Below are 21947 nucleotides of genomic sequence, written 5' to 3'. Positions count from 1 at the left end.
GTGGTCAGTAGAAAAGATCACTTTTCACTGTTGGGGATAAGTATTGCCACACCCAAAATTCCGCTTGCAGAGATGCAAGCATCTCATTCCATGCGTTTCCAGTAAAAGTTTATGGATGAACACAGAGTTATTTATAGAAGCATTACTTCACATCCCCATTTGCCTGAGACTTTTACAGAGCATCACTGATGTATGCTGTGACACATTTGAATAGCGTTTTTGCAACCCTTCTTTCTCTGACCCTTAAAATATGGTAGGAAATTTCTCACTGGCTCTTAACATCCATTTGCTGTTTAAGAATTCCCTAGGTATTAGAGACATCATGAAGAAACAGAAGCCTGTCTTGACCTACAACAAGCAAAAAGAAAGCTTCCTGACTTAACTGCTTTATATGCAATAGCAATGAAAAAGAGGCAGGTGATTTCACTTACTGATTATGTGGATTACAAAAAAATTCTTAATACATTTACATTTCAAAATGCAAATCTGCTTAAAGTTTTGGTTTTAAAAACTTTTTACATTTTCTTAGTTTTTAGGAGCCCTGATCCCCCACTGACCTGCAGTACAGTAATCCAAATCTACCTTCTTACGACCCAAAATGAAACTCTGACATTTATAAAGTTGACAGTGAGAAGTGTTGAATAAAAGTCTAGGATTTTAGCTGAAGGATTTCTTAATGCTCATTTAACAAGTTTTACTCTTTATGTTCAGTCTCAGTACCATCTCCCAAGTAAGCTGTTTCTTGTTTTGCTATATACTTGTGTAGGACTCTTCCATCTAGCTCTTGTTACCAGCACAGTTTCAATATCAGCTAAATTGAAAATGGGAAGCACCCGTTTCAAAATAACCAATGCACCCATGAGACCTGTAGCATAACAGAAATAAAGCAGCATAAAACAATAGCTTTTCAATGCATCACGTATAGATGTGCCTATAAAAGTAAATCTTAAAGGATATGCTATAAACCCAAATTTACATAATAATGGCAAAAAGTTCTCACCTTACAACTGCATTAAACTAGGGGAATGATATGTTGCTTTTTGTACTGCTGAGTATTCAGAAAGCCCACAATGAGGCATACTTGTTAGTGATTTCAATGCCCTTCCTTTTTCAGAGTGGGTAAGATTACACATGCATTCTATGTGTTTTCCAGCACCAATCATGTGAATGGAATCTTGAGCGTGGTATTTAACCTCTGTTTATCCTAAATTGATCCATTTTTTAATATTAAAAGCCTTGCCCTATTTTACAAGGCCTATATACACAGTAGTTTTCACACACACACTTACAATTTTAAAAAAACGTTCTAGGAATATTTTTTGCCAAATTCCAGTGTAACTGATTTTGATATACTCATAACTTTCAAGACATTCTTCTTCAAGGCTAAGAGTTTTCCACTTCATTCCAGTTCAGAAGCATTTTTACTTAGCAGCTTGAGGAAAACCTTTAGTTAGTAATCGAAACTGTAGCATGAAAAATTTGTTAAACAGAAGTAGAATATTCTGCTTTATTAATAACCAAGAGCTACAAAAAATACTCCAGATATGACATTCAGCAAAGCCTTCAGGAAAAAGTCCTTTAAGCTAAAGAAAGAAATTACTGCAGTCAGAAGCTATTTATGGTTGAAGTTAACCTGTTGCATCCCCAAGAGTATCTACTATGTATTCCTCTATAATGAGCTGTCTAATCTAAAGCATGTCATCTTTAGGAGACAAAAATATACAAACTAACTTTTGATTGAAAAATACCAGCATGAAGACCTCTTCTACCTGATCAGAGAGACCAGCATATTCTGGTAGAAACTTAAATGTTAGGAGGTCGTGGCTATTTCCTAGCTGTATTTGAAGGGGGGGGCAGGGAGGGCAGGGCGGTTTGTGGATGGGGGTGTGGTGTGTGTTTTTTGAGGCTCTCTCAAGCATTCTATTAAAGATGTCGAGTCACAGGAGAAAAATAAAAAGCAGTCTCTATAATAAAAAAAGAAATTAAACTACATAAAAATAAAGTACAGTCTCAATTTGTCTACACCATCTTCCAAAATAAGATACTATATTTAGCTCAGGCTAGCATCCTCTCAACTGTACGCTTCTCTGACCTCCCTGAGCATTACCGGTTTCTTTTTCACACCCGTCCCACTGTTTTACCTAGCCAGGATGCAATGAACTGGCATTATTATAAACATTCTGGGGTACAGCCAATGCTTCTGCCTAGACACAGGTTCTCCTCATTTTCTGAAGATGCCAGAACCACAGCCAGCCCTTCCCTTCTCCTTTTGCTAACCCTGAGGGAGGAAGTGGCATCTCTGATAATTCCCAGTATATGCCACCAAAATGCTCATTGCTGCTGTAATTCAGATTTGCAGGAATTCTCAGTAGATGTACTTGACTATGTACTAAGCTTCAAGTATATTCATTGTGATAAAGAAACATTTAAATGCTTCAGGACAGTAGACAGCTTATTTTATAACAGTGGAAAAATTAATAAAAGTAATTAGAAACATCTGACATTTTCAACATACATGGTTAGCAAAGTGCGAGACAAAAATTAGTGAAGAAAATCTGCAGAAAATATGACAGTGTAGATGGAAATAAAGAATAAAGTAACTCAACTGCATAGTTTCGAAAATATATGTGAATAAATTCAGCATATGGATGCCTGTAGTTAAGTTTTAAAAATCTGCTTACCTGACATACTGTATAAACCTTAAATTGACAGTAAATTATTTCAGGTAAATGCAACAGACAGGAAGGCAGACAAATGCTAAAGAAATTAAATGTTACTTTTGAGTCCATAAAACAGTATTGTCTATTATAGAAAGGAAAGAGTTACAAAAATGGGAGACTACTTGCAGAACTTGTATCTCCCTTGCCTTTCTTTCATACCCAAGGTCATCTGGTTCAAGAATCAAATTGGAGTTAAAGAAACCAATTCCCACGTGCACGGCAGCTGCTGCCCTGACTGTGTCACTGAGTTACTCCCATCAAAAAGAAACACTTCAAAAAAGAACACTTTAATATTAGTGCTGGCTGCTAACCTGAAAAATAGAAGATGATACTGAATACTACTTTACAGAAGACCAATGTTCTTTTTCCTCCTGCACTTAAGAAACTTCTAAGGATTTTTCTTTTAATTCTGTTAGAATTAATTAAAGCTTGAGAATACATTCACTCACTCTCTTGTACAGAATCCTAATACAGGTGAACACCAATTTCTAAAGCATTTAGATTAACAATCATAAATTGTTTCCACATTTTGCAGTATGTTACAACAAAAGGCAGAATTCAAGAAAGGAGTTTGCCCCCCAAAACAAAAATTAGCTGCTGATGAATGCCATGTACTTTGTCATAGATACTCATTTTATTTGAAAAGTGCACATACAAAATGAAAAAAGTCAGATTTAAATACTACTCTGTGAAGTGGTTTGTGATGAGGAATCATATTTGAACCAACTTGACAAAGATGAATAGTTAAAACTGATTACATTTTTCTCCAGCTGATTAATACTTAGTTTGACTCAGACTAACTGGTATGAATAAAGACGCAGAGAACAATTAAAAAACCCTCTGAAAATAATTATTTTGTTCTAATGTTAAAAGTACTACCTGTTTTAAACTTCAAAATGTCATGTTTCCATCTCTTCTGGAGAGGAGAGACTGAAGACACAAATCCTATCAACTTGAAGAAAAATCATGAAATAATGGGTTAAGTTTCAAAAACAAAATTTGAATAATCTTCCGGAGGATCTCTAATTATACAGATATTATAGTTTGCAAAAGGTAACTTTTAACATCCAGTCATTCTCAGCCTAAAACACCAGCTTCACATGAGCTTATAAATAAGCAATAAACAAACTCAAATATTGAAGAAAACATGCTTCCATTAAAGGAGATTGCCGAGTCCTAAATGGGCAGCAGTTCAAGAATGCTACACTAGTAGTCAGGCATGTACGATTTACAGTACTTTTACTTTTCTACTGCTGCCACTAAGTTTAGAACATGTCCTACAAAAAGGCCTTGCTGATTTTAAAATGTTCTGTAGCTCTGTAGTATGGCTATTTTGGTACTTTTCAATACAAGTCTTTGAAACCTTGCCTTCAGTCTGACTGTCTTCTATAACCTTTTGCTAGAATCTAGTTTACTGTATTCTGTCTCCCCACCCCATTACAACCATGTAGTTCCCCATGTGCTCCGGACAGTCTGTCAGCAGCATACATCCTTACAACTTTAGAGGTTAATAAGGTACTTTTGTCTTTTATTTTTAAGAAAAGCTGACACTTCTTTGTCATGGTTTGTCTTATAACTTTAGCCTACACGATTTGAGAATTAGGGAAGAAATAACCTTGTCATGTCATATGCAGATCTGTCTATAAAGGGAACATCCTCTTAAAACACATTCCACTTAATTGTTTTGCAAAGTCTTCCCACATAACAGACACATGAAGTAGAAAAGCAGTAGATGGTTTTACATATTATGCTTGTAAAAAGCAACAGGCCACACAGTCAATCTGCATTCCTCCTAAATTCTCAAGAATAGTTTTGGAGGTTTTTGGACTTATGTTACTTAAAAATCCAAGTGATAAGATAATATGCATCACAATGATGAAAGAGCAATTTCAATCTCATATTTAATAACCTAAGTGATGTAAACAGTGTAAATCCTAAAATCTATCATAAAAGGAGTTATGTTCCTCTTACTGCGGAAGAGAAATAAGAAAGGTAGGCAGAAGAACAAAACTAAGCAAGTTTTTTTCCATTTCTCTAAGGACTGGCATAAAGTTTCTTGCCCTCATTACACAAATAAGCCAGTTGTTAGTAGAGAGCTTTGGAACATCTGGAATCACCAAAACCACTCTCCTTGTTTATTCTAAGGATAATCCTTCACCCCGACAGCTCAAATTTAAAAAAAAGACCCAGATTCTAATGGCAGCTAAGTTATGAAGACAACACACCCAGAGGTTGTCAACATGTACAAGGAAAAGGAGAAAGAATTTATAATTTTGAAAATTAATTCAACACCATGAGAACTTTGAAAACATTTAATCACTTTGTTGCCTCAAATTTGTTATTTCTGCACCATATTTTTAGGCCTTTTTTCCCCCCAAATTTGGCTAGACCTCCGAAGCACAGCACCAATCTTGTACACAGTAGCTCAAAGTGTTCTAAGTGGTGATTTAATTGATGCTCATGTGACCATTAAGAGGTATTCTGTTTTTGCGAACGTTCAACTCATCGTTTGAGGTTTCTCCCCCTACTAAATATTCAAATGGCTCACAGTTATTGACCTATTCAATAACTGACAAATGTATTAATACCAAACTGTAATACCTCACACTCTTCATTATCTTGATGGACAGTAATTTTATATCATTATTTGCACAATAAGTTGTCTTCACTCCAAAATTCAATCCCATCTGTTTCAATTGTATACTTACTTCTTCTTTCACTTAAGTTGGAGAAATAGCAAAAAGACTCAAGATTTTTCAGAACTACTCCTTGCCTCAAATGTGTAAAAGGTTTAACAGAAACTTCTGAAAGCTAGCAAGTAAAGTCGTGATCATATCCCCACATTTGCCTAGAGTACTCCTACAAAACCTTAACACTATTCCCAACCTTCGACATCAAACTAAACGCAACTACATCTTCCATCCATGCATGACGTCCGAAACAATTCTATTTTCAATGCTTTTTCAGACAGTTTTTTACTGTCACATGCAGCATATTGAGACCTCCCGCTTGAAGAATGCAAAGCTAGAAAAGAATTGCCATAGAGAGTGAATGGACTGTTCGTTATCTGTATATTCATCTGCAGCAGAATTGGATTCTCTTCACAGTCCACAGTTCAAAGCCACATACGTAAGAGTAAATCTCAGCCTGTAATCTGATAAACATTTTACTGCATAAAGCAGCACTGCAGGCAAAAAAAAGCACCCTGAAGAATCAGCAGTCCTGACCTCCCTTAACAGTTTGTTCCTGCCCCAGACCATTTGCTGATATATGCCAGTACAAACCTTTATATGGCCACACAGTGAACTGGATTGTGAATGTGATCTGTCTGAAAACTAATTTAGGGAGAAAAAAACCACCAAAATAAAACTAACAACAAAAGCTGTTCACCATATAGCTGTCTGTGCAAATGTAAAGCAACACAACATGGCACATACTCGTTTTCAGCAGCAATACCAGCTGACAAAATCTAACACTTTCTTTGAACAACAGCCTCAAGTCACTTTGGACAAAGCTTCCAGTTCCAGCACACGGAATGGTCAATGAACCAACTAGAACTTTTCCATCCTAAATGTACATCACAAACCTGCCCTGCATCTTAGTGATCTGCAACAAAAAAATCAAACTGAATATACCTTTTGACAGTTTTCAAAAAATACATAATGTTAAAGTTCCTAAGTTCATAAGCAAACTATAGCACCAGTGATATACTAAACCATATCATCAATATTATTTTCTGTTTAATTAGGCAGTTTGTGTTTGGGACTTTCTTTTAAACAAAAGGACTTTTTTCCATTTCTTTTAATCACCGACTCTCCACTTCTCCACAAAAGTTACATGAAGTTTATATATATATAAAAAATGTATATACATACATACAGATATAAAAATAATTTCAGAACAGCTATGCACAACTGTTTGTAAGTACTATTTCCAAATCAGGTAAATAACAATTACACTTACTATTAGCTCTTATTCCTTTCAATAATCTATTTATTTCAATAGTTTAACAAATTGAGTACACAGAAGGATGTTACATACATACTTATAAAGTTCATGTACACGTTTTATTTTAAAATTTCATAAAGAAATTGTAAACAATGATCTTTAAGCGCTTTGAGTATTACCTTTTATGAGATAACAAAAAAGGTGTATCAGCCATTATATTCCAAGAGTTGAGCAATATTCTCCGGGTTTAAGGCCCAGCACTAATTCAGAAAAATACTACTACTGTAGTAATCCACATGAGAAGTTCTCCTTTCTGACCTGATGTGCTTGCAAGTGTTTCTATCACACTAACAGAGCCTCACGTTATCCCCGCGATTTATCTCAGAACTTTGATATAATCAATCTATTAGCACCTTGGTATTGCAGACTTAATTATGCTTTCTCCTGGCTATAGATCTGCCACCTATTATATTTTGTGACACTCTAATAATAATTGTGGAAAGTTAGTGGAAAGCTGTCCCCCTGGTTCTTCTCAATAGAAATAGCACTGGTTCTGCTAGTTGCATTTTCAGGTTAACACGTTCTTGTGTTTAATGGAAACTTAAAATCTATGAGCCCTGCTACCACGTTGCGGGATAGCAAATGTTTGAAAAACCTCAACAGAAAAACCAGTTTGCTTCAGCAGCGGACTACCATACATAACACTACAGACATGAAACAGATATTATAAGCTTTTGATCCAAGCTCTCTGATCTGTAGTTATTTAGAGAACAAGTCAGAAATTCTCTGTCATTTAAAAAACAATACATCTCCAGTGAAGAAAATAAGGCTTAAAGAAATCCACAGGAATTGGAGGCAGAAAAAGCTAACTAATTTAGTCATGTCTACATTAAGGTTTTTACCAACATAGCCCAGTTTTCCTGATTTGTACAATGGGCCAGAGCACACCCTCCCTGGGTCTTGCCATGTACCAACCTTTCTTTATGCACAAAAAAAGAACAGGAAAACTCTGCATATATTAACCTTTCATAGCCCAGCCCAGCCCTTCTCAGTCAATCATTTCTTATTTGGTACCCGATAGCTATCTATGTATCTATAATAAAATAACAAAGGCCTTTAGTATAGACGCAGCTGTCCTAGCAGAACTACACTTAGGCTAATATTCCTCTTTTTTTCCCCTGGTTGCCCAGCAGAAGCAATAAACTACACTGATGAGAGCACAGTTTTGCCATCATGGTGCGTCCACACCGGAAGTGGTCTGTACACCACTGTAGCAGCAAACAGGAACTACAGCCAAAGTGGGCATAATGTTGATACACAGTATAGGAACCTGCATCTATATCTAATATCAAGAAAAACAGAAGGTGTGGCCTACTTGTAAAAAACAACTAGATCACCACTACCTACAGTTGGTGGTCTCACAACTTGAGCCATAGTAACTCATCACGTGAACTCTCGCAACTCACCCTTTTTGTGAAGTTAAATGCATTAGCCTGAATAGCTTGATTTCAGCCTCTTCTATTACCCACAGTACAACAGCAGCAGAATTCCCAGCAGAGCTGGTCCATTTAGCTGAACATAAGCCTGCAACTGCACACTACTATCCTGTTCATAGGAGTGTCTGCTCACCGCAGAACTCAGCCATATCCTCCTTGCCAGCTGCCAGAAGCTGCACTGGTAAAGCTGATGGATGCCACAAAACTGCGTTAGTTTGACACACAGTCACAGAATTCCTGAAGGTTCAGGAAAGCACCCCACAAAGCACCATGAGAAAACCCACAGAGCAGAACTTTGCTCCATAGGATACATGCCCAGACTGCCATGCAAGTAGCTCAATTCACTGGTGAGCTGTCAAACATAGTAAGCAATCAGTAACTGTAAAATGGCAGTAAAAAAAATGGTGTGGACTTGTGTCAGTGTGACATAACTATATTGCTGCCATTCAAATAAACAAACTAATCAGATATAATGTTACTGTAAGGACAGGCCCAAAGCATTTTGTTAACTAATAGCACTACTAGTTTCTGTTTCAAAGTAGTACTTCCAGATCGTATCTCAAAATAACAGAAGTCACAGATAGGATCCTACAACATAAATCTAATTTCTTTAAAAAAACCACCACCACCACCCTCCCCCAAACACTAGCAAAGAAACTATTTTGCTTGTGCCAGGAATTTCAGACCAAGCATTAATAATTAAAGCTTCAAAGTACCATACAAATGCCTTGCCCATGCTACAGAGCAATCTCATGAGAGATGCTTCAGCTCAGTCCATTCCTGAACCCATTCACTTACTGGATCCACACAGAGAAAACAAAACAAACAAACAAAAAGTCTACCATCAGCCAATTTGTACCAGTCGTACAAGTGATTTCTATAAAAAGCAAAACCAAAAAGCAGACTGCGACACTCGTGCTACATACGACACACCATAAGGCTTTGCTACTCTGAATCTAAGTAGAGGCCATGTAATGTCTTAGTCTCTAATTCAGCAAAGCACTGAGACATTGACGAATAGATTCTTAATCCCATCATTAAGCCCTTAAACCACTATTTCCCAATGTAAAGGACATGTTTATCTACTTATTCTGCTACAGATTTTAGGTTACATTGTAATGAATGACCATCCACAATGTATAAAACTGTTCCAGCAGAGCTATTACACATACTATAAATACACTTTTCTATAGCCATCACTAATAATTTATCTTGAGTTAAAATAACAGATCTGGTCTTAGAAAGACATCTGCTCTGATAAAGAAAATTCAGTCAAATGTATACAAGTCTACATCATATACAAGTTCCTATGTTAACAGCCAGACTGACAGAATTCAGAAGATGGAAAAAAACCCAAACCAAAACAAAACCAAAACCCCCACCCATGCACCTACCTAAAGGTATTTTAAGGACTGTTTATGTTCCACTGAGAACAGGATGTATATTTTACTAATACAAGTTCTGAACAGAGTACTGTTTAAAGAGTAATATATATCCACAAATGGAAAAAAACTGAAGTGCTTCCCTAAGTCCACCAGTTCTGGAAGCATTTGTAGGGACCTGAGAAGTCCCAAGCAGCTGTACACACATTTTCATGTCTAAACTGCAGTAGACTAGTTCAGGATATTTTCACTTAAATGTGACATTTTCTTGTTCTGAAGAAACAAGAGTAATTCAAAATTATTTGAGGCTAATCTGTCCTAGCTGAACAGTATTTGAAGGCAGTCTTACTGCTGAGTGTTCAGCCTAATTACAATGTCTGTTCAAAACAGATTAATTAGGTTACTTGTACCTTTTTAAGGTGTCCTTAGGCACTTGACCACAGCTAATAATAAATACCCAGTGCTTTTTATCTCTAAAAAAGCAAGCATCATTACCTCTGTTCTAAAGATGGGGAAACTGAGACATGAGTAAGCCAAGTCATCTGTCTAATGTCACCTAGCTGAGAGCAGAGCAGCCAGGAATGAAATGCAGGTCTTCAGAGTCCAGTCTAGTAGTTTAACCCAACACGGTGAGGTACAAGTGTCTAATTTTATATGCAAAACATAGTTGTGTAATCTAAGACTCAACTATCCAATTTATACCATGCTAATCTAACAAAACACTGAGCATTTTTCAATCATATTAATTTTATGAATATTCTTGTCCCAGATATGAAACGGAAAAATAAAACAAACTAAAAACTATACCGGATGTGCCATCATGTAAGCATAATTTACATATATTTCAGTTGTGGTACTGTTCATCACTACTTAAAAAAAAAAAGTTACCAACGGCCTTTAAACACGATTGTGTCATGAATTTTATGCTTCAAGATTCCCGGGTACAGCATCTTAGGAAGTTAGATGACTAGGGCTTCCATTAAAACAAAATATCTACTAAAACAATCCCTTTATTTTGACAAATACAGAAATAAAGACATTTTTGCCAATGTTTGGTAATTTTAGAAATATGTATTATCGCCGAGTTAGAAAAACTCATTCCAAGTAGAGCCTTTAACACTTCCATTTGAAGCAAATGAGGGTCTGTTACATGCTTATTTACTTTAGGGCATAGCTCAAGTTCTCTATCTTGACCAAACAATTTCATTTAAGCAAGTAAAAGCAGGTAATATACTTTTTTTTTCTGGTGTTAAACAGGTATTGTTTTGAAAGCACAATTTTGAGTGAACCAAAAGTTTTCTTAAAATAAATCCTGTAATATTAACGAGAAAAGTCTAAAGTTTAAAACATTTAAATTACTGTCTAGAAAAGAAGTGGTAGAGAACACCCAGAAGTACAAAAGTGCAATCATTTTGCATATGCAACAGCTTCATGTAAATACTGTAAGTAATAATTTCTGTTACCCCAGCCATATCAACTTACTATGCTGACATCTATCATCACTCCCAAGAAAGCACACATCTTTGGAAACACAGGCTGCCTCAGAAAAACTTGTCTTTTTTTTTTTAAATAATGATTTAAAAACAGAAAAAAACCCTGGTTTTTTTCATATAAAGCTTAAAAGATTTTATTTCATGGATGCCTTACTTAATAGCCTACAGCACCATAAGTTAAAGTTTAATTTTATGAGGAAACAGAGTTGCCACTTCCACCAGGAAGCAAATAGTTAAAGGCTGTGCAATTAACCTGAAAGCAAGCACTGGAGAGGCTAGTTTACCTGCTGGACAAAGTTCTAAAAGGATGCAAGCCCAGAGAAGGACAGCAGAATTTTGGAAGGGAAGGCAACATCAGCAATACTGGTTCTTACCCAAGCTCCTTCCCCCTCCTACAAAAGAACCTGCACTGGAGATAAAAAGAGGTAAAAAGGTAAGCTGGCTTTATGTAATCTTTCAATCTTTGGTAATCAGGTAATTTTGCTGGTGAAGCTACTAAACAGAACAAACTAAAAAGAGGATTTGTTTACTGCCAAGTTTATTTCGTACTATGCATTTGCTAACTACTGAGAAACAAGTGTTGCATTTTTCACCTTGAACAAACTTACGTGAAAACTTGCTTAGAGGCAAGAGATACTTTCCACATCCTATTAACTGTCTGTGAAATGTTTAAAGTGAGATATAGAAGAATGAAGAAAATATTTTGTAGAAAAAGCAGGACAGAAATGTCTAATGGATGTTTGCTAGCAGAGGTTTTTAAGAAACTGCTCTATCAGATACAGAGTCACTTTTTTAAAGTATAAAACTGTCACTGTGAGAAGTGTGATCTAAGGCCTATTTCAGGCCTGTTTAATTAAACCCAGTACACTTTGAAACAAGTGCATATACCACATCTATGTTTTACCACTTTCTTCTTAGCAGTTAGTTATTTTGCCCTTTTGTTTTTCATATTTTCTCAGAACCTACTTCACATCCTGTTAGTCAGTAGCTGTGAAAGTTTGCCAATCTTTGTATCAGGAGTGTTCAATTGATTCATGACTACTGATCCACTTTTACTAACTTCATCTAAACCTAACAGTTAACTACTTACAGCATGCTGGAGTACGCGGGGCTATCATAACCAAGTGCATGCAGAACATAGAATATCAATAAGCAATGTGTTACATTGATCACTGACCAATAGTCACTTTAGATTCCATGTCAGGATCAAGTTTGGGATTAACACTGGGTTTAGCTTGTTTTCAGTGGTTTTCATGAGTATTAGCAAAACATCTAAACCACACATCGTTCATGATCTAGATCAACCCAGCTACGTGACGCTTTCAACCTTACTGTAGCCATGCATTCTACAACTTCCTCATCTTTCTGCGCAAGATTGCAATATGCAAGTAAAAGCCCATTTTACATATAAGCACTTTTTAAGTTAGAGTTCTTTAGATTGAGGAAGTTTCCTCCTGAAGAAACACGAGTGAAATGGCGTATCTCACACTTCACTGTAGTTCCCTTTACTTTGGGAACATGCCACTAAACTAGCTTTTGTGCACAGGTATATGAAGAGTAATTTGTTTTAAAGAATTCCCAAGAAAAATGATACCGATGCCTTCGCATTCCACTGCTAATATATGCCACTGCAAACAAAACACCATCTTTAAAAGTGGTTCTTCCTAATATGGAAGTTCCTCTTAAAAATACCTAAAAGCTAGCAGTTTACAAAGTTTAAACCCTACTGGGATTTCCATGTTAACTTAGTAACCTTTCTGTCTTGCCCAAAAAACTGTATTTATCAATACAGAAGTTACCATATATAATGGAAGAGACAGTGCAACCAAAAGATCTAATGCATCCTGTTTTGTTTTTTTTTTTAATTAGTATCACTGTCAGTCTCATCCACCAAGGAGAAAAAAAACACAAATAAAACCAACCCTCCCCACCTCCAACAACAAAAAGTCCCCCCAAACAAAACCCCCCACTCATTTCTGTTTAAATTAATCCAAACCCCACTCTCAGTACTTCTACAGAAATTCTGCTTCCCTCTAGCTTACCTGTAACACTACCATAGTTACTTATTCACACAGCTCACCACTTCAAACAGGTTTACCAGCTTATATATCATCATATCAACTTTGTATTAACATAGCGATTCTTCCTAGACACTTATGAGCCACTGATTAAAGTTCAGCATTTTAGATGGATTCTTAGCCTTCAGCCATCTCATGTGCTACAATATTAAGTAGACTGCTACATCTCTTTTGTGCCTTCTTTTCCTTTGTTACTCAAGTGAGCACATTGCTAACATTTAAAATTACAGCAGAATTTAACAGCATTTAGGAAATAAAGTTTCTCCTTTTTCAAGCACGCCTTTCCAATTTGCCTTTGAACATTAAATTCAATGCTTTCCATTTATGGACTTCTTACTTTGGCTAATTGTCCAACTAATAAATTCAGAGATACATTCTTTGCCCGGTTAACCATAACAACATGCACAGATTTAGCGGTGTATATTTAAAAAAAAGAAAAAGGCAAAAAAAAGCAAGCTTTCTTTTGGACAAGGAAGAGGAAGAGCTAGCAGGTTGAGCTGACATTTAAAGATAAGAGCACAAAAGTGAAGCTGCCGAATTGCATCTAACCCTGCGGCTGACAAGCAGAAAAGTAACAGTTGCACAGGCAACCGAAACTGGTCAAACTACAGGGACGGGAACAAGCAACCCTTGACTTTTCAGGACCTTTTACAGTGTTGGGGGGCTGTTCGGGGTTTTTTTTTTGGAGTGACAAGGACCCTTGCTGTGTGACAAATAACGTTGGTCGGACCATTTTCTCCCCTTCACGGGCTCCGAGTTCACGGCCTACATAAAGGAAGCTGCTCCGACTCCTGCGCGGTGCAATGTACAGAGGAAAAGCTCTTTGCTTGACCCTGACGCAGGCGGTGGGGTGGGTACCGGGAGCCCCTCCGGCCGGGGCCCCGACGGGCGCCGTGCCCGGGCGGCGGGGGAGGCGAGAGCTACCAGCCACCGCAGCGGCTCCGTCGCGCCGGCGGGAGCGGGCAGCCTCCGCGCTGGCGGAGGGCGCTCCCCAGCCAGCGGGGCCGCGGCCGGGGGCGCGGCTCGGGGCAGGCCCTGCCGGAGGGACGCGGCCGCTCGGCGCGGGGAAGGAGGGAGCCGAGAGCAGACAAAAGCGGGTCGCGGCCGGCAGCGGGGTGGGGCCGTGACCGGGCGGCGGCGCCTCCGCTCCCGGGGGAGAGCGGCGGGAAGAGGCCTGGGGTGGGCACGGGCTTCCGCCGCCTCCCCGGCCCGGCCGCGGGGTGGAGTGGGCGCCCCGCGCCGCGCCGAGCGGCGGGCAGGGGGCGGCGGGGCGCGGCGGGGCCGGCGGCGGCTCCATCCTCCCCGCGAGGGAGGGGAGCGGGGCTGGGGCGGCGCCCGGAGGGACGCCGCCGCCGCTTACCTGGAGCTCGGTGAAGAGGATCTCCCTCTCGGCCGCGTTGGACGCCATTGCGCTGGGGTTTCAAGCCCGCACCTGGACGCTGCTGCTGCCGCCGCCGCCGGCGGGGAGGGGAGCGAGGGAGGCGGGTCCGGGGCCGGGACTAAGGGCGCATCGGGGGCGGGGGGAGCGCTCCGTGCTCAGGCAGGCAGGGGGACGCGGGGGGGCGACAACGACGCCCCCCCTCCTCTCATGGGGGTCGCGCCGGGCGCTGGGGCGCGGTGCGGTGCGGTCCCCGCCGGGCCGCGGTGCGCTCCCCCGCCCAGGCGCGGCGCTCGGCCCTGGCAGCGCTCGGCCGCCGCGGCTGCTGCTCCTGCGGCCGCCGCGGATGTCGCACCATTTGGCTGTCACCCTGTCGCAAAAGCGTCGCTGCTTTGCGGCTCCCGGAGCACGTGACGGTGTGTGTGGGGAGGAAGAGCGGGCTCCCCGGAGGCGGCCGGCAGCCTGCCCCGCCCTCCTGCGGGCACAGCGGCGCGAGGCGCGGAGCGCGGGCTGGGCGGGAGGGAGGGAGGGAGCGCGCGCGTGTGGCCCTCGGCCCCTCAGCCCCCCCAGCCCCCGCGGTCTCCTCGCCGCCCTCCTCCCGCGTCGCCACCCTCCCCTGCCGGCGCTTTCCCCCTCCGTAAAGCTCCAGCGCTGGGAGCCCTGTCGTTTCCTCCTGTGGTGGCGGGGGGAGGGGGGCGTGTGGCACATCCCTGGTGTTGGGGGTTGCTGGGGCTCGGCTCCGCCAGGCCTAGGAGGCAGGTAAAACCCTCTGGCCATTTTTTAGCAAAAGCAGCTAGCTCAGGAAGGAGAGGTCATGCTTGTCTCAAGCTCACGGAGAGAGGGCAGCCACCTGCCGCCCTGGGGACCTGGAGCAGTGGCCCAGGAGGTTGTGGTGAGTGGGGGCTGTTAATGCGGCTCTTATTAGTTTAAAGGGCGAAACATATGTCCTTGGGATGCTTGGTGAGTTTTCGGTGGGTTGGCACTGTTCAGTTAGTCTGCAGAGTGATAAGCTTCTGAGAGCTTCAAAGTCAGTTTGAGTGTCTGGGAGGAAATGGTTTCTCTTCCCTCTTGGCAGCATGTGACACTAGCATTTATTCTCAGTTTCCTGCCTGTGTCCGTTGGTTTTTTTTCACCTGTCCATAAACATGTACTTTCTGTTGGCTGGTCTATACACACGTGCATTCTCATTCCACCTTAATATTGGATGTTACATTAGGCTAAATGAACTCACGCAAAACGCTGTGTGGAAGCAATTAAAACTGGTTTTTTAATCTGTGCAGTTGATGTCAAACTCGTATAAGCTGAGGCATTTTTGATAGATTCATCTTCATGCAAGCATCAGCATTTGTTCTGTTTATGCTAGTGCATCTCTGATGGCTACAGGCCAATAGTAGTCTCTTTGCTCTAGAACTGCAAGTTAGATTTTGGAGGGTTGGGTTTGGTTTTGTTTGGGTGGGTGGGGGGGAATGGGAGAAGTAAACATTAAATTACCACTACTATTCCTAGAAAATTTGAAACATTTTAAGTGTTCTTATACTTACACTGTTGAGCACCAAACAAACCAGACAATCTGAAGTACTGTCTATCATGCAGTACAAAAGAAGTTTATGAACAAATGCACATAGTTAATTTAACATAAAAAAAAATTAAGATAGTTCTACATCTTTACAGAAATTAGACTCTTTCACTGACTTATGCCTAAGTAACTGTGTTGATATAGTTCATAATCTTGCACAAACACAAATCTACATATAGACTTAATCCACTTGAAGCCAATGGCTTAATTTGTGTTCTGTGTGGCCAGACAGTTACAGGCTGGGAGGAAAAGGGGAAAGTAGAGAGGAGGAAAACTTTACCTGCCAGTTGTCTAACTCACTCTTTTACAAAGATATCAAAAGTTCATAAATCTGGGATTAACAGAGTTTTAATGCAAGATTTTAATTACTGTTCACTGCTGCATTGGTACCTGACAGCAACCAGTGAGGAAAACGTATCTTGGATATCACAAAGGAATATACAGCATCTGAGGCTACATTGTAAATAGTGTTAAATTGTATCAGGAACTGGCTTAGCACTTGGATAAAATTTTTGAAGCATACACCTTCTGTGGTGAATGTAAATTCCTCAAATGCAGTTTGGGTTCTTGAGTGATGATTTTTTTTTTTTTTTTTACCTACTGTGCAATTTTAAACTACCTGAAGAATGCTAACTTGGGAGGTCATGTAGGTTGCTTTTCTGAGTCTGGGCATCAGGTAAACATCTTTGTGTGATCAAGAGCCACCAGATACATAACTCATACCTTAGGCAGTTATAAAGGAGAATTTCAGAAATTGTTCATATGACTCCATTGTGAAAAAGTCTGTGTGTGGGAATCCTAGTTATTCTTTGCCAGGCTTCCAGGCTCAATTTATCCCATAGCCAAAGTTTCACATTATCCAGTAAAATTTGTGCTAGCGCAGCTTTGCTGTCAGTTGTATGAAGTAGTCTTAGTTTAGCAGTCACATGTCAAAAGGCATGAATTGGCTTTACTTGTGGAGCATGGCGAAGTTTTGGGCACACTGTGGAAGAAGGGGGAGGGCAAAGACAGACATTTATACAATAATTTCTCATTTTGAGCATGATAGAGTGGTGTCAAACTGTATTTAAAATTAATTTGAACTGGTTTTGAGAACAGATGTTTAAGGATATATAGAAGTAATCAGAAATGACTGGATTACTGTGACTTAGTGACTTCATATACTTGTCAGCATGTATGTGGTCCATTACTGCAGCTCATCTACTAGCTTGCTCCCATTGCAAAGGAGGAGGAGTCAATGTGCTAGGATGTACATTTTACAAGACGTGGCCAGAGGGGAACACAGGTTGTGCCCCAAAGAAAATTCATAGGTATATGAATGGGTGTCAATAAAGTTAGTGAAGCTTTGAGGTTCTGTCTAGAACAGGCAGCTGACTTTAGTTCATGCTTAACCTAGCCTGCCTATTGAGTGTAGCCTAAAACATATTGTTAGCCCTGTCAAGACAGGGCCTGTAATCTTTTTTGTTTTCCCAATGTTATTTACACAACTTGGAAAGACAAAGTCCTGGAGTCTTTGATAGAAGTGTAGTGGTACAGGAATCAAAAGAGGAACTGGTTTGAAAAAACAACATTAGCTTAGCTAAATATCTGATACTTCATCATTTTTCCTCCAGAGTCTGGTAAACACAAGGCAGTGCTGGACAACTGTAGCTCTATGTTTAAGTACTGTGACAGTGAATTACTGAGCAAGAGAGAACATTCCGAGTGAGTCCCAAAATAGAAGGCAGTTAAGTACGTAGGTCCAAGAATTTAGCATTATATGGAATCCTGTGTTCAGCCAGTGCCTTAAAATATCTGAATGCTATTTCTTCAGCCATTATTCTGTTAGCTCATTCCCTACACTCAATTAACATGCTAGAAAAGCAAACTGAATGAAAAGTATGTCAATACCATTGGCTAATGCCTTTAATTATTTGTTTTCTTCGGGTTGTGTTATTAAAGTCTTTGTCCCAAAGACCTGGAAAAGTAAATAGCTGAGAATTCCGGTGTTCCAGGTGGTGCAAAGCACACCTTGGGAACCCTTGAGCATAGTACAGAACTCTTTAGAAAAATATCCAGGATACCGTAAGCAAGATCTAGGGTATTTTTTAGAATAGGTCTAACTAGTCCTATATATCGTCTAAGGAAGAGCTTGCATGATGCATATAGAAATGAGGATTGAGGACATGTGAAGAACACCAGATAGGTGTTGATTATAGTATTATTATACTTACTACCAGCAAGACTCTACCAGGAGAAGGTAAGTGTTTATTTAAGCTTCTGGTTAATCTTGCTTATTTAAATTAGTGATGTATTCTAGAGGGACAACAACGTAGAGACTTGGGTATGGGCTAAATAAAACTCTTGGGAAGGAAGAAATTAGACACCATTCTACGTGCACTGTGTTAGTAGGTGGGTGGGGCAGAGCAATACTAGGCCAGCCCACCACCTTTTTAGGCACAGAACAAGCTCTAGGAATTAGTGACCTTTCTGATGGGGTGGGGTAAAGATTATTTAACTTTGTAAGTAATATTGATACCTGTTAAAGGAAAGCCTTCTCTTTCTCTCATAAATGGGGTATGCTAAAATTCACAGTTCAAGTCTACTTTAGGATAGCATTTTCTTTAAGCTCTTTTGCTTAGGAATAAAGACAAGTATGTAAAAGAATTGTAGTCCCAACATTAGTTTAAAAAAAAAAGAAAACAAACAAAAAACCAAACCACAACAGATTTTTAATAATGTAACCATTTGTTCTCCCTGACTTCTAGAGGTAGCAGTGTTACTCTTGTATTCCCATAGTTGTCCTTCTAGGTTGGATCCTCTGAAAACCTTATGAAATACTGGAGCTATGAGGCACAGGAAAAATGAGATGGGAGAATGTATACATCTTTGCCTTTTTTGTGTGTTTACTTCAGCCTGAAGATGTTGAAAAAATAGTATATTAATGAAGAATAGTACTTTTCATCTTCCTGTTTTGCTTCTCAAATCATTGTGGGAATATGACAAAGCTTTGCTTTAAAGAGCCTCCAATAATAAGTCTTGCAATAGATGTAGAAAGAAATGTGTCTAGATCAGGTTAAACTTTGAGATAAAAAAGAAATTAATATAATAATCTTTCTTAGACCAGCAACTTGCTGGTGTTTATTAAAGAAAATGCCAAATAGGAGGAAAAAAAATCAAAAGTGTGGATAATTTTAATGTGTTTAGCTTGAGAATATTGTTTCCTTTCTTGAAAACTCACTTCTTCCATAGTATTTCTTAGAAGTTAATTACCCGCCTTTCACTCAGATTTCTTAAAGGAAATTTCAGGTAAGAAAAGGCTCCTGAGAGAAAGCATGAGAGCTCTCTGAGGCTCTTACTGATGTACCACTGACAGTGAAGAGGACAAGATGATATGTCATAAACAGAAAACTAAAATGACTATCTAAGTTTGTTTAGCTCTTGTGGTGCTTGCAAATTTTGCATATTCTTAAACTATTAATTTATTACTCTAATTACACAGTTAATCTTACAACTTTTGAGTGGATTACTGTGATGTAATCATAACCCTGCTAGCAATTGCTGCACATTTTCTAGTTAAAATTTGTCTTCTGTGTTTACGTACTATTACCCAGGGCTAGGTGTAGGCTTCTTATCACCCAGCCAAGTAGGCAGATGCTATGCGGAGTGGAGCACAACAAACCTTATCTTACTATCTGTTTGATTAATTCTGGACCCTGGGAAGACTTGCAGTCAGTGAGAAAAGAGTGCTCCAGGGGAAGGAGGTTCATTTCTGTTATTGCCTCCTGTTCTTCTTTTCCCTCCTTCTCTTACAAGCAAAATTCTTCCTTATGCCAGTTATTGTCAGTGGAATTCTGTGGAGAGGATGTGCCCTACCTGTGCGGAACCAGCTGTAAGATCAGACCTCATTTCTTTAAAGGAGATCAACTTGGATTATTTGAAGTAATAACAAAATGCTTTATGTCTTTACATTAAGGCTATGATCCTACAAGTGGATCAACATGATGGATCTTTACACCTATGCTAAGTCCCAGTGATTCTAATTAAACTTGATTATAGGATCAAGCTTAACATACTTGGTGTTGTTTCTACAAGCAGCTCTGCACAGATGGACTCTTGTGCTTGCATTGAATCCACTGAAGTGAATAGGGCCTGGTGCAGCATTGGTAGCATCAAGGCCTTATTTTCTAAGTATGTAGATAAGAGATCAGTACAAGCAAGGTAACTATACACCTTTGGATAGTTCCTGGTCTCATTGCTTTATTTCTGTCAATTGCAAGTCCATTAATTCAAATGGTGGCTGATCTACAGTGCCTTAGTTCATGACAAAAACAAGGCAAGATGTATTCAAGAGTGATTCAGAATATGCTATCCTGTTATGAAGAAGACTGACTTTCTGAAGAATTGTAGGTGGCTGTGACCTAAAGTTGCTATGAACAAACATTTGAAAATTGAGGCTTTGGAGATAATTGAAGCATTTTCACATGCAGCTTTAGGGTATGCAACTTTCCATGATTCTAGGAAAAATCAAACTCCTACAAAAGGCTTTGCAAATATAAAACAAACAAACAAAGAGTTTGAGAGTCACAACATAGCTGAAGTCCCAGTCTTCATTTGGAGGAAAGGGAAATGTATTGCAAAGGATGAGTCAGACATGGGCATCCCCAGAGAAATCTTTGCTAAGTAGGAGATCTGTGCTTGAAAGGCTGCTGCAGGGATGTCTCTATTGTGTGCTTCTAAGGTGGGATTTGACCTGCCTTTGGAAAGTCTGTTGCTGCCAGCAATACTAGACTGCAGATTTGTTAACACCTCCCAGCAGGGTGTGCAAAAGGCAGAAAGTTGTGTCCATTCTCCTCTGCATCTGGGTACTGACAGACTGGTCTCACCCTGTGTTGTGGATGTTGATGTGTGTGACTCTCATGAGCTTTCGGTTGTCCTCAGCCAATTTTAATTTGCTGTTTTGAAATCTACAGCAAAGACTGACAGAAACAGGAACTAAGTCCTTTGCCTGAAAACATGTACAGCTGCAGTGCCATATCTGGTGATGTAGTGTCCATACATCAAAGTTTTCTTTAGCTCTAATATGTTTGTGGACATTATAAACAACTATGCCAAATGATCCTGAAACAGGCTTCATCAGACACTCAGTCTTAGACAGTAATGATTTTTGGTCATGATTAACTTGAAGGCTGTTTTTTCTCTCCATGTCTTTATCTCCTCTCAGAGACAGTAGCCTGCATATGTAACTCTGTCAGGGATTGAAGTCCTAAGTAGTTATTAACTTGTACTTAGTATGCAATGTCTCTGAATTAAAAGGGCAGATCTATCTTCATCTAATGAACACTTAAAACAAGATAGTTACCAGGCAGGTTTATAGCTAGCTCTAATTGCATTCTCCTTGCTCTGCTGGGACTGACATCCCCAGGAGAGAAGAGAGCTTAAGAACTTTCAGGGAAAATGACAATTGCATCAAACAATATCAAGAGAAAGACACTAAAAAAATGTTAGTGCTTATACCAAATATGTTACTGCTTCCCCTTATCTCTTCCTTCTCTTCAGTCCCTGTCTTCCCCCACTCCCAATTATTTTATTCTCATGCAATGGCAAACAAACTTAGTCTCGTGTAATTTAGTGCAGCTTCACATTGCTTTGATTCATGTTCCACTGCTTTTGAACCCTGTGGTTCAGAGATAGCTTGTTACAGTGTATTCAACTGAATATACTGTTGTTTAAGCATAAGTGAGGAAGTAAGAATAGTATCTCTCTCTTTTTTCCTTTCTTTTTTCCTTTCTTTTTTCCTTTCTTTTTTCCTTTCTTTTTTCCTTTCTTTTTTCCTTTCTTTTTTCCTTTCTTTTTTCCTTTCTTTTTCCTTTCTTTTTCCTTTCTTTTTCCTTTCT

General features: G+C 39.6%; 1 protein-coding gene across 2 annotated transcripts in view; it reads right to left on the bottom strand.

The window, feature by feature from the left end:
* The window catches only part of PKN2 (protein kinase N2), a 60110-nt gene extending 45260 nt beyond the window's left edge, over positions 1-14850 (bottom strand). For both annotated transcript variants that reach the window (XR_012043603.1, XM_072869065.1), the window contains exon 1: positions 14478-14850. Coding sequence is in view for 1 of the 2 variants with exons in the window: in XM_072869065.1 (XP_072725166.1) it covers positions 14478-14525 (48 nt within the window). In the remaining variant the exon portion in view is untranslated. The remainder of the gene's footprint in view (positions 1-14477) is intronic.
* Between the last annotated feature and the right edge of the window lie 7097 nt (positions 14851-21947).

Source organism: Ciconia boyciana, chromosome 7 (assembly GCF_034638445.1).
Source record: "Ciconia boyciana chromosome 7, ASM3463844v1, whole genome shotgun sequence".
Taxonomy (NCBI): domain Eukaryota; kingdom Metazoa; phylum Chordata; class Aves; order Ciconiiformes; family Ciconiidae; genus Ciconia; species Ciconia boyciana.
The sequence above is the reverse complement of the archived record's forward strand: the minus strand, read 5'-3'. Positions and strand labels throughout refer to the sequence as shown.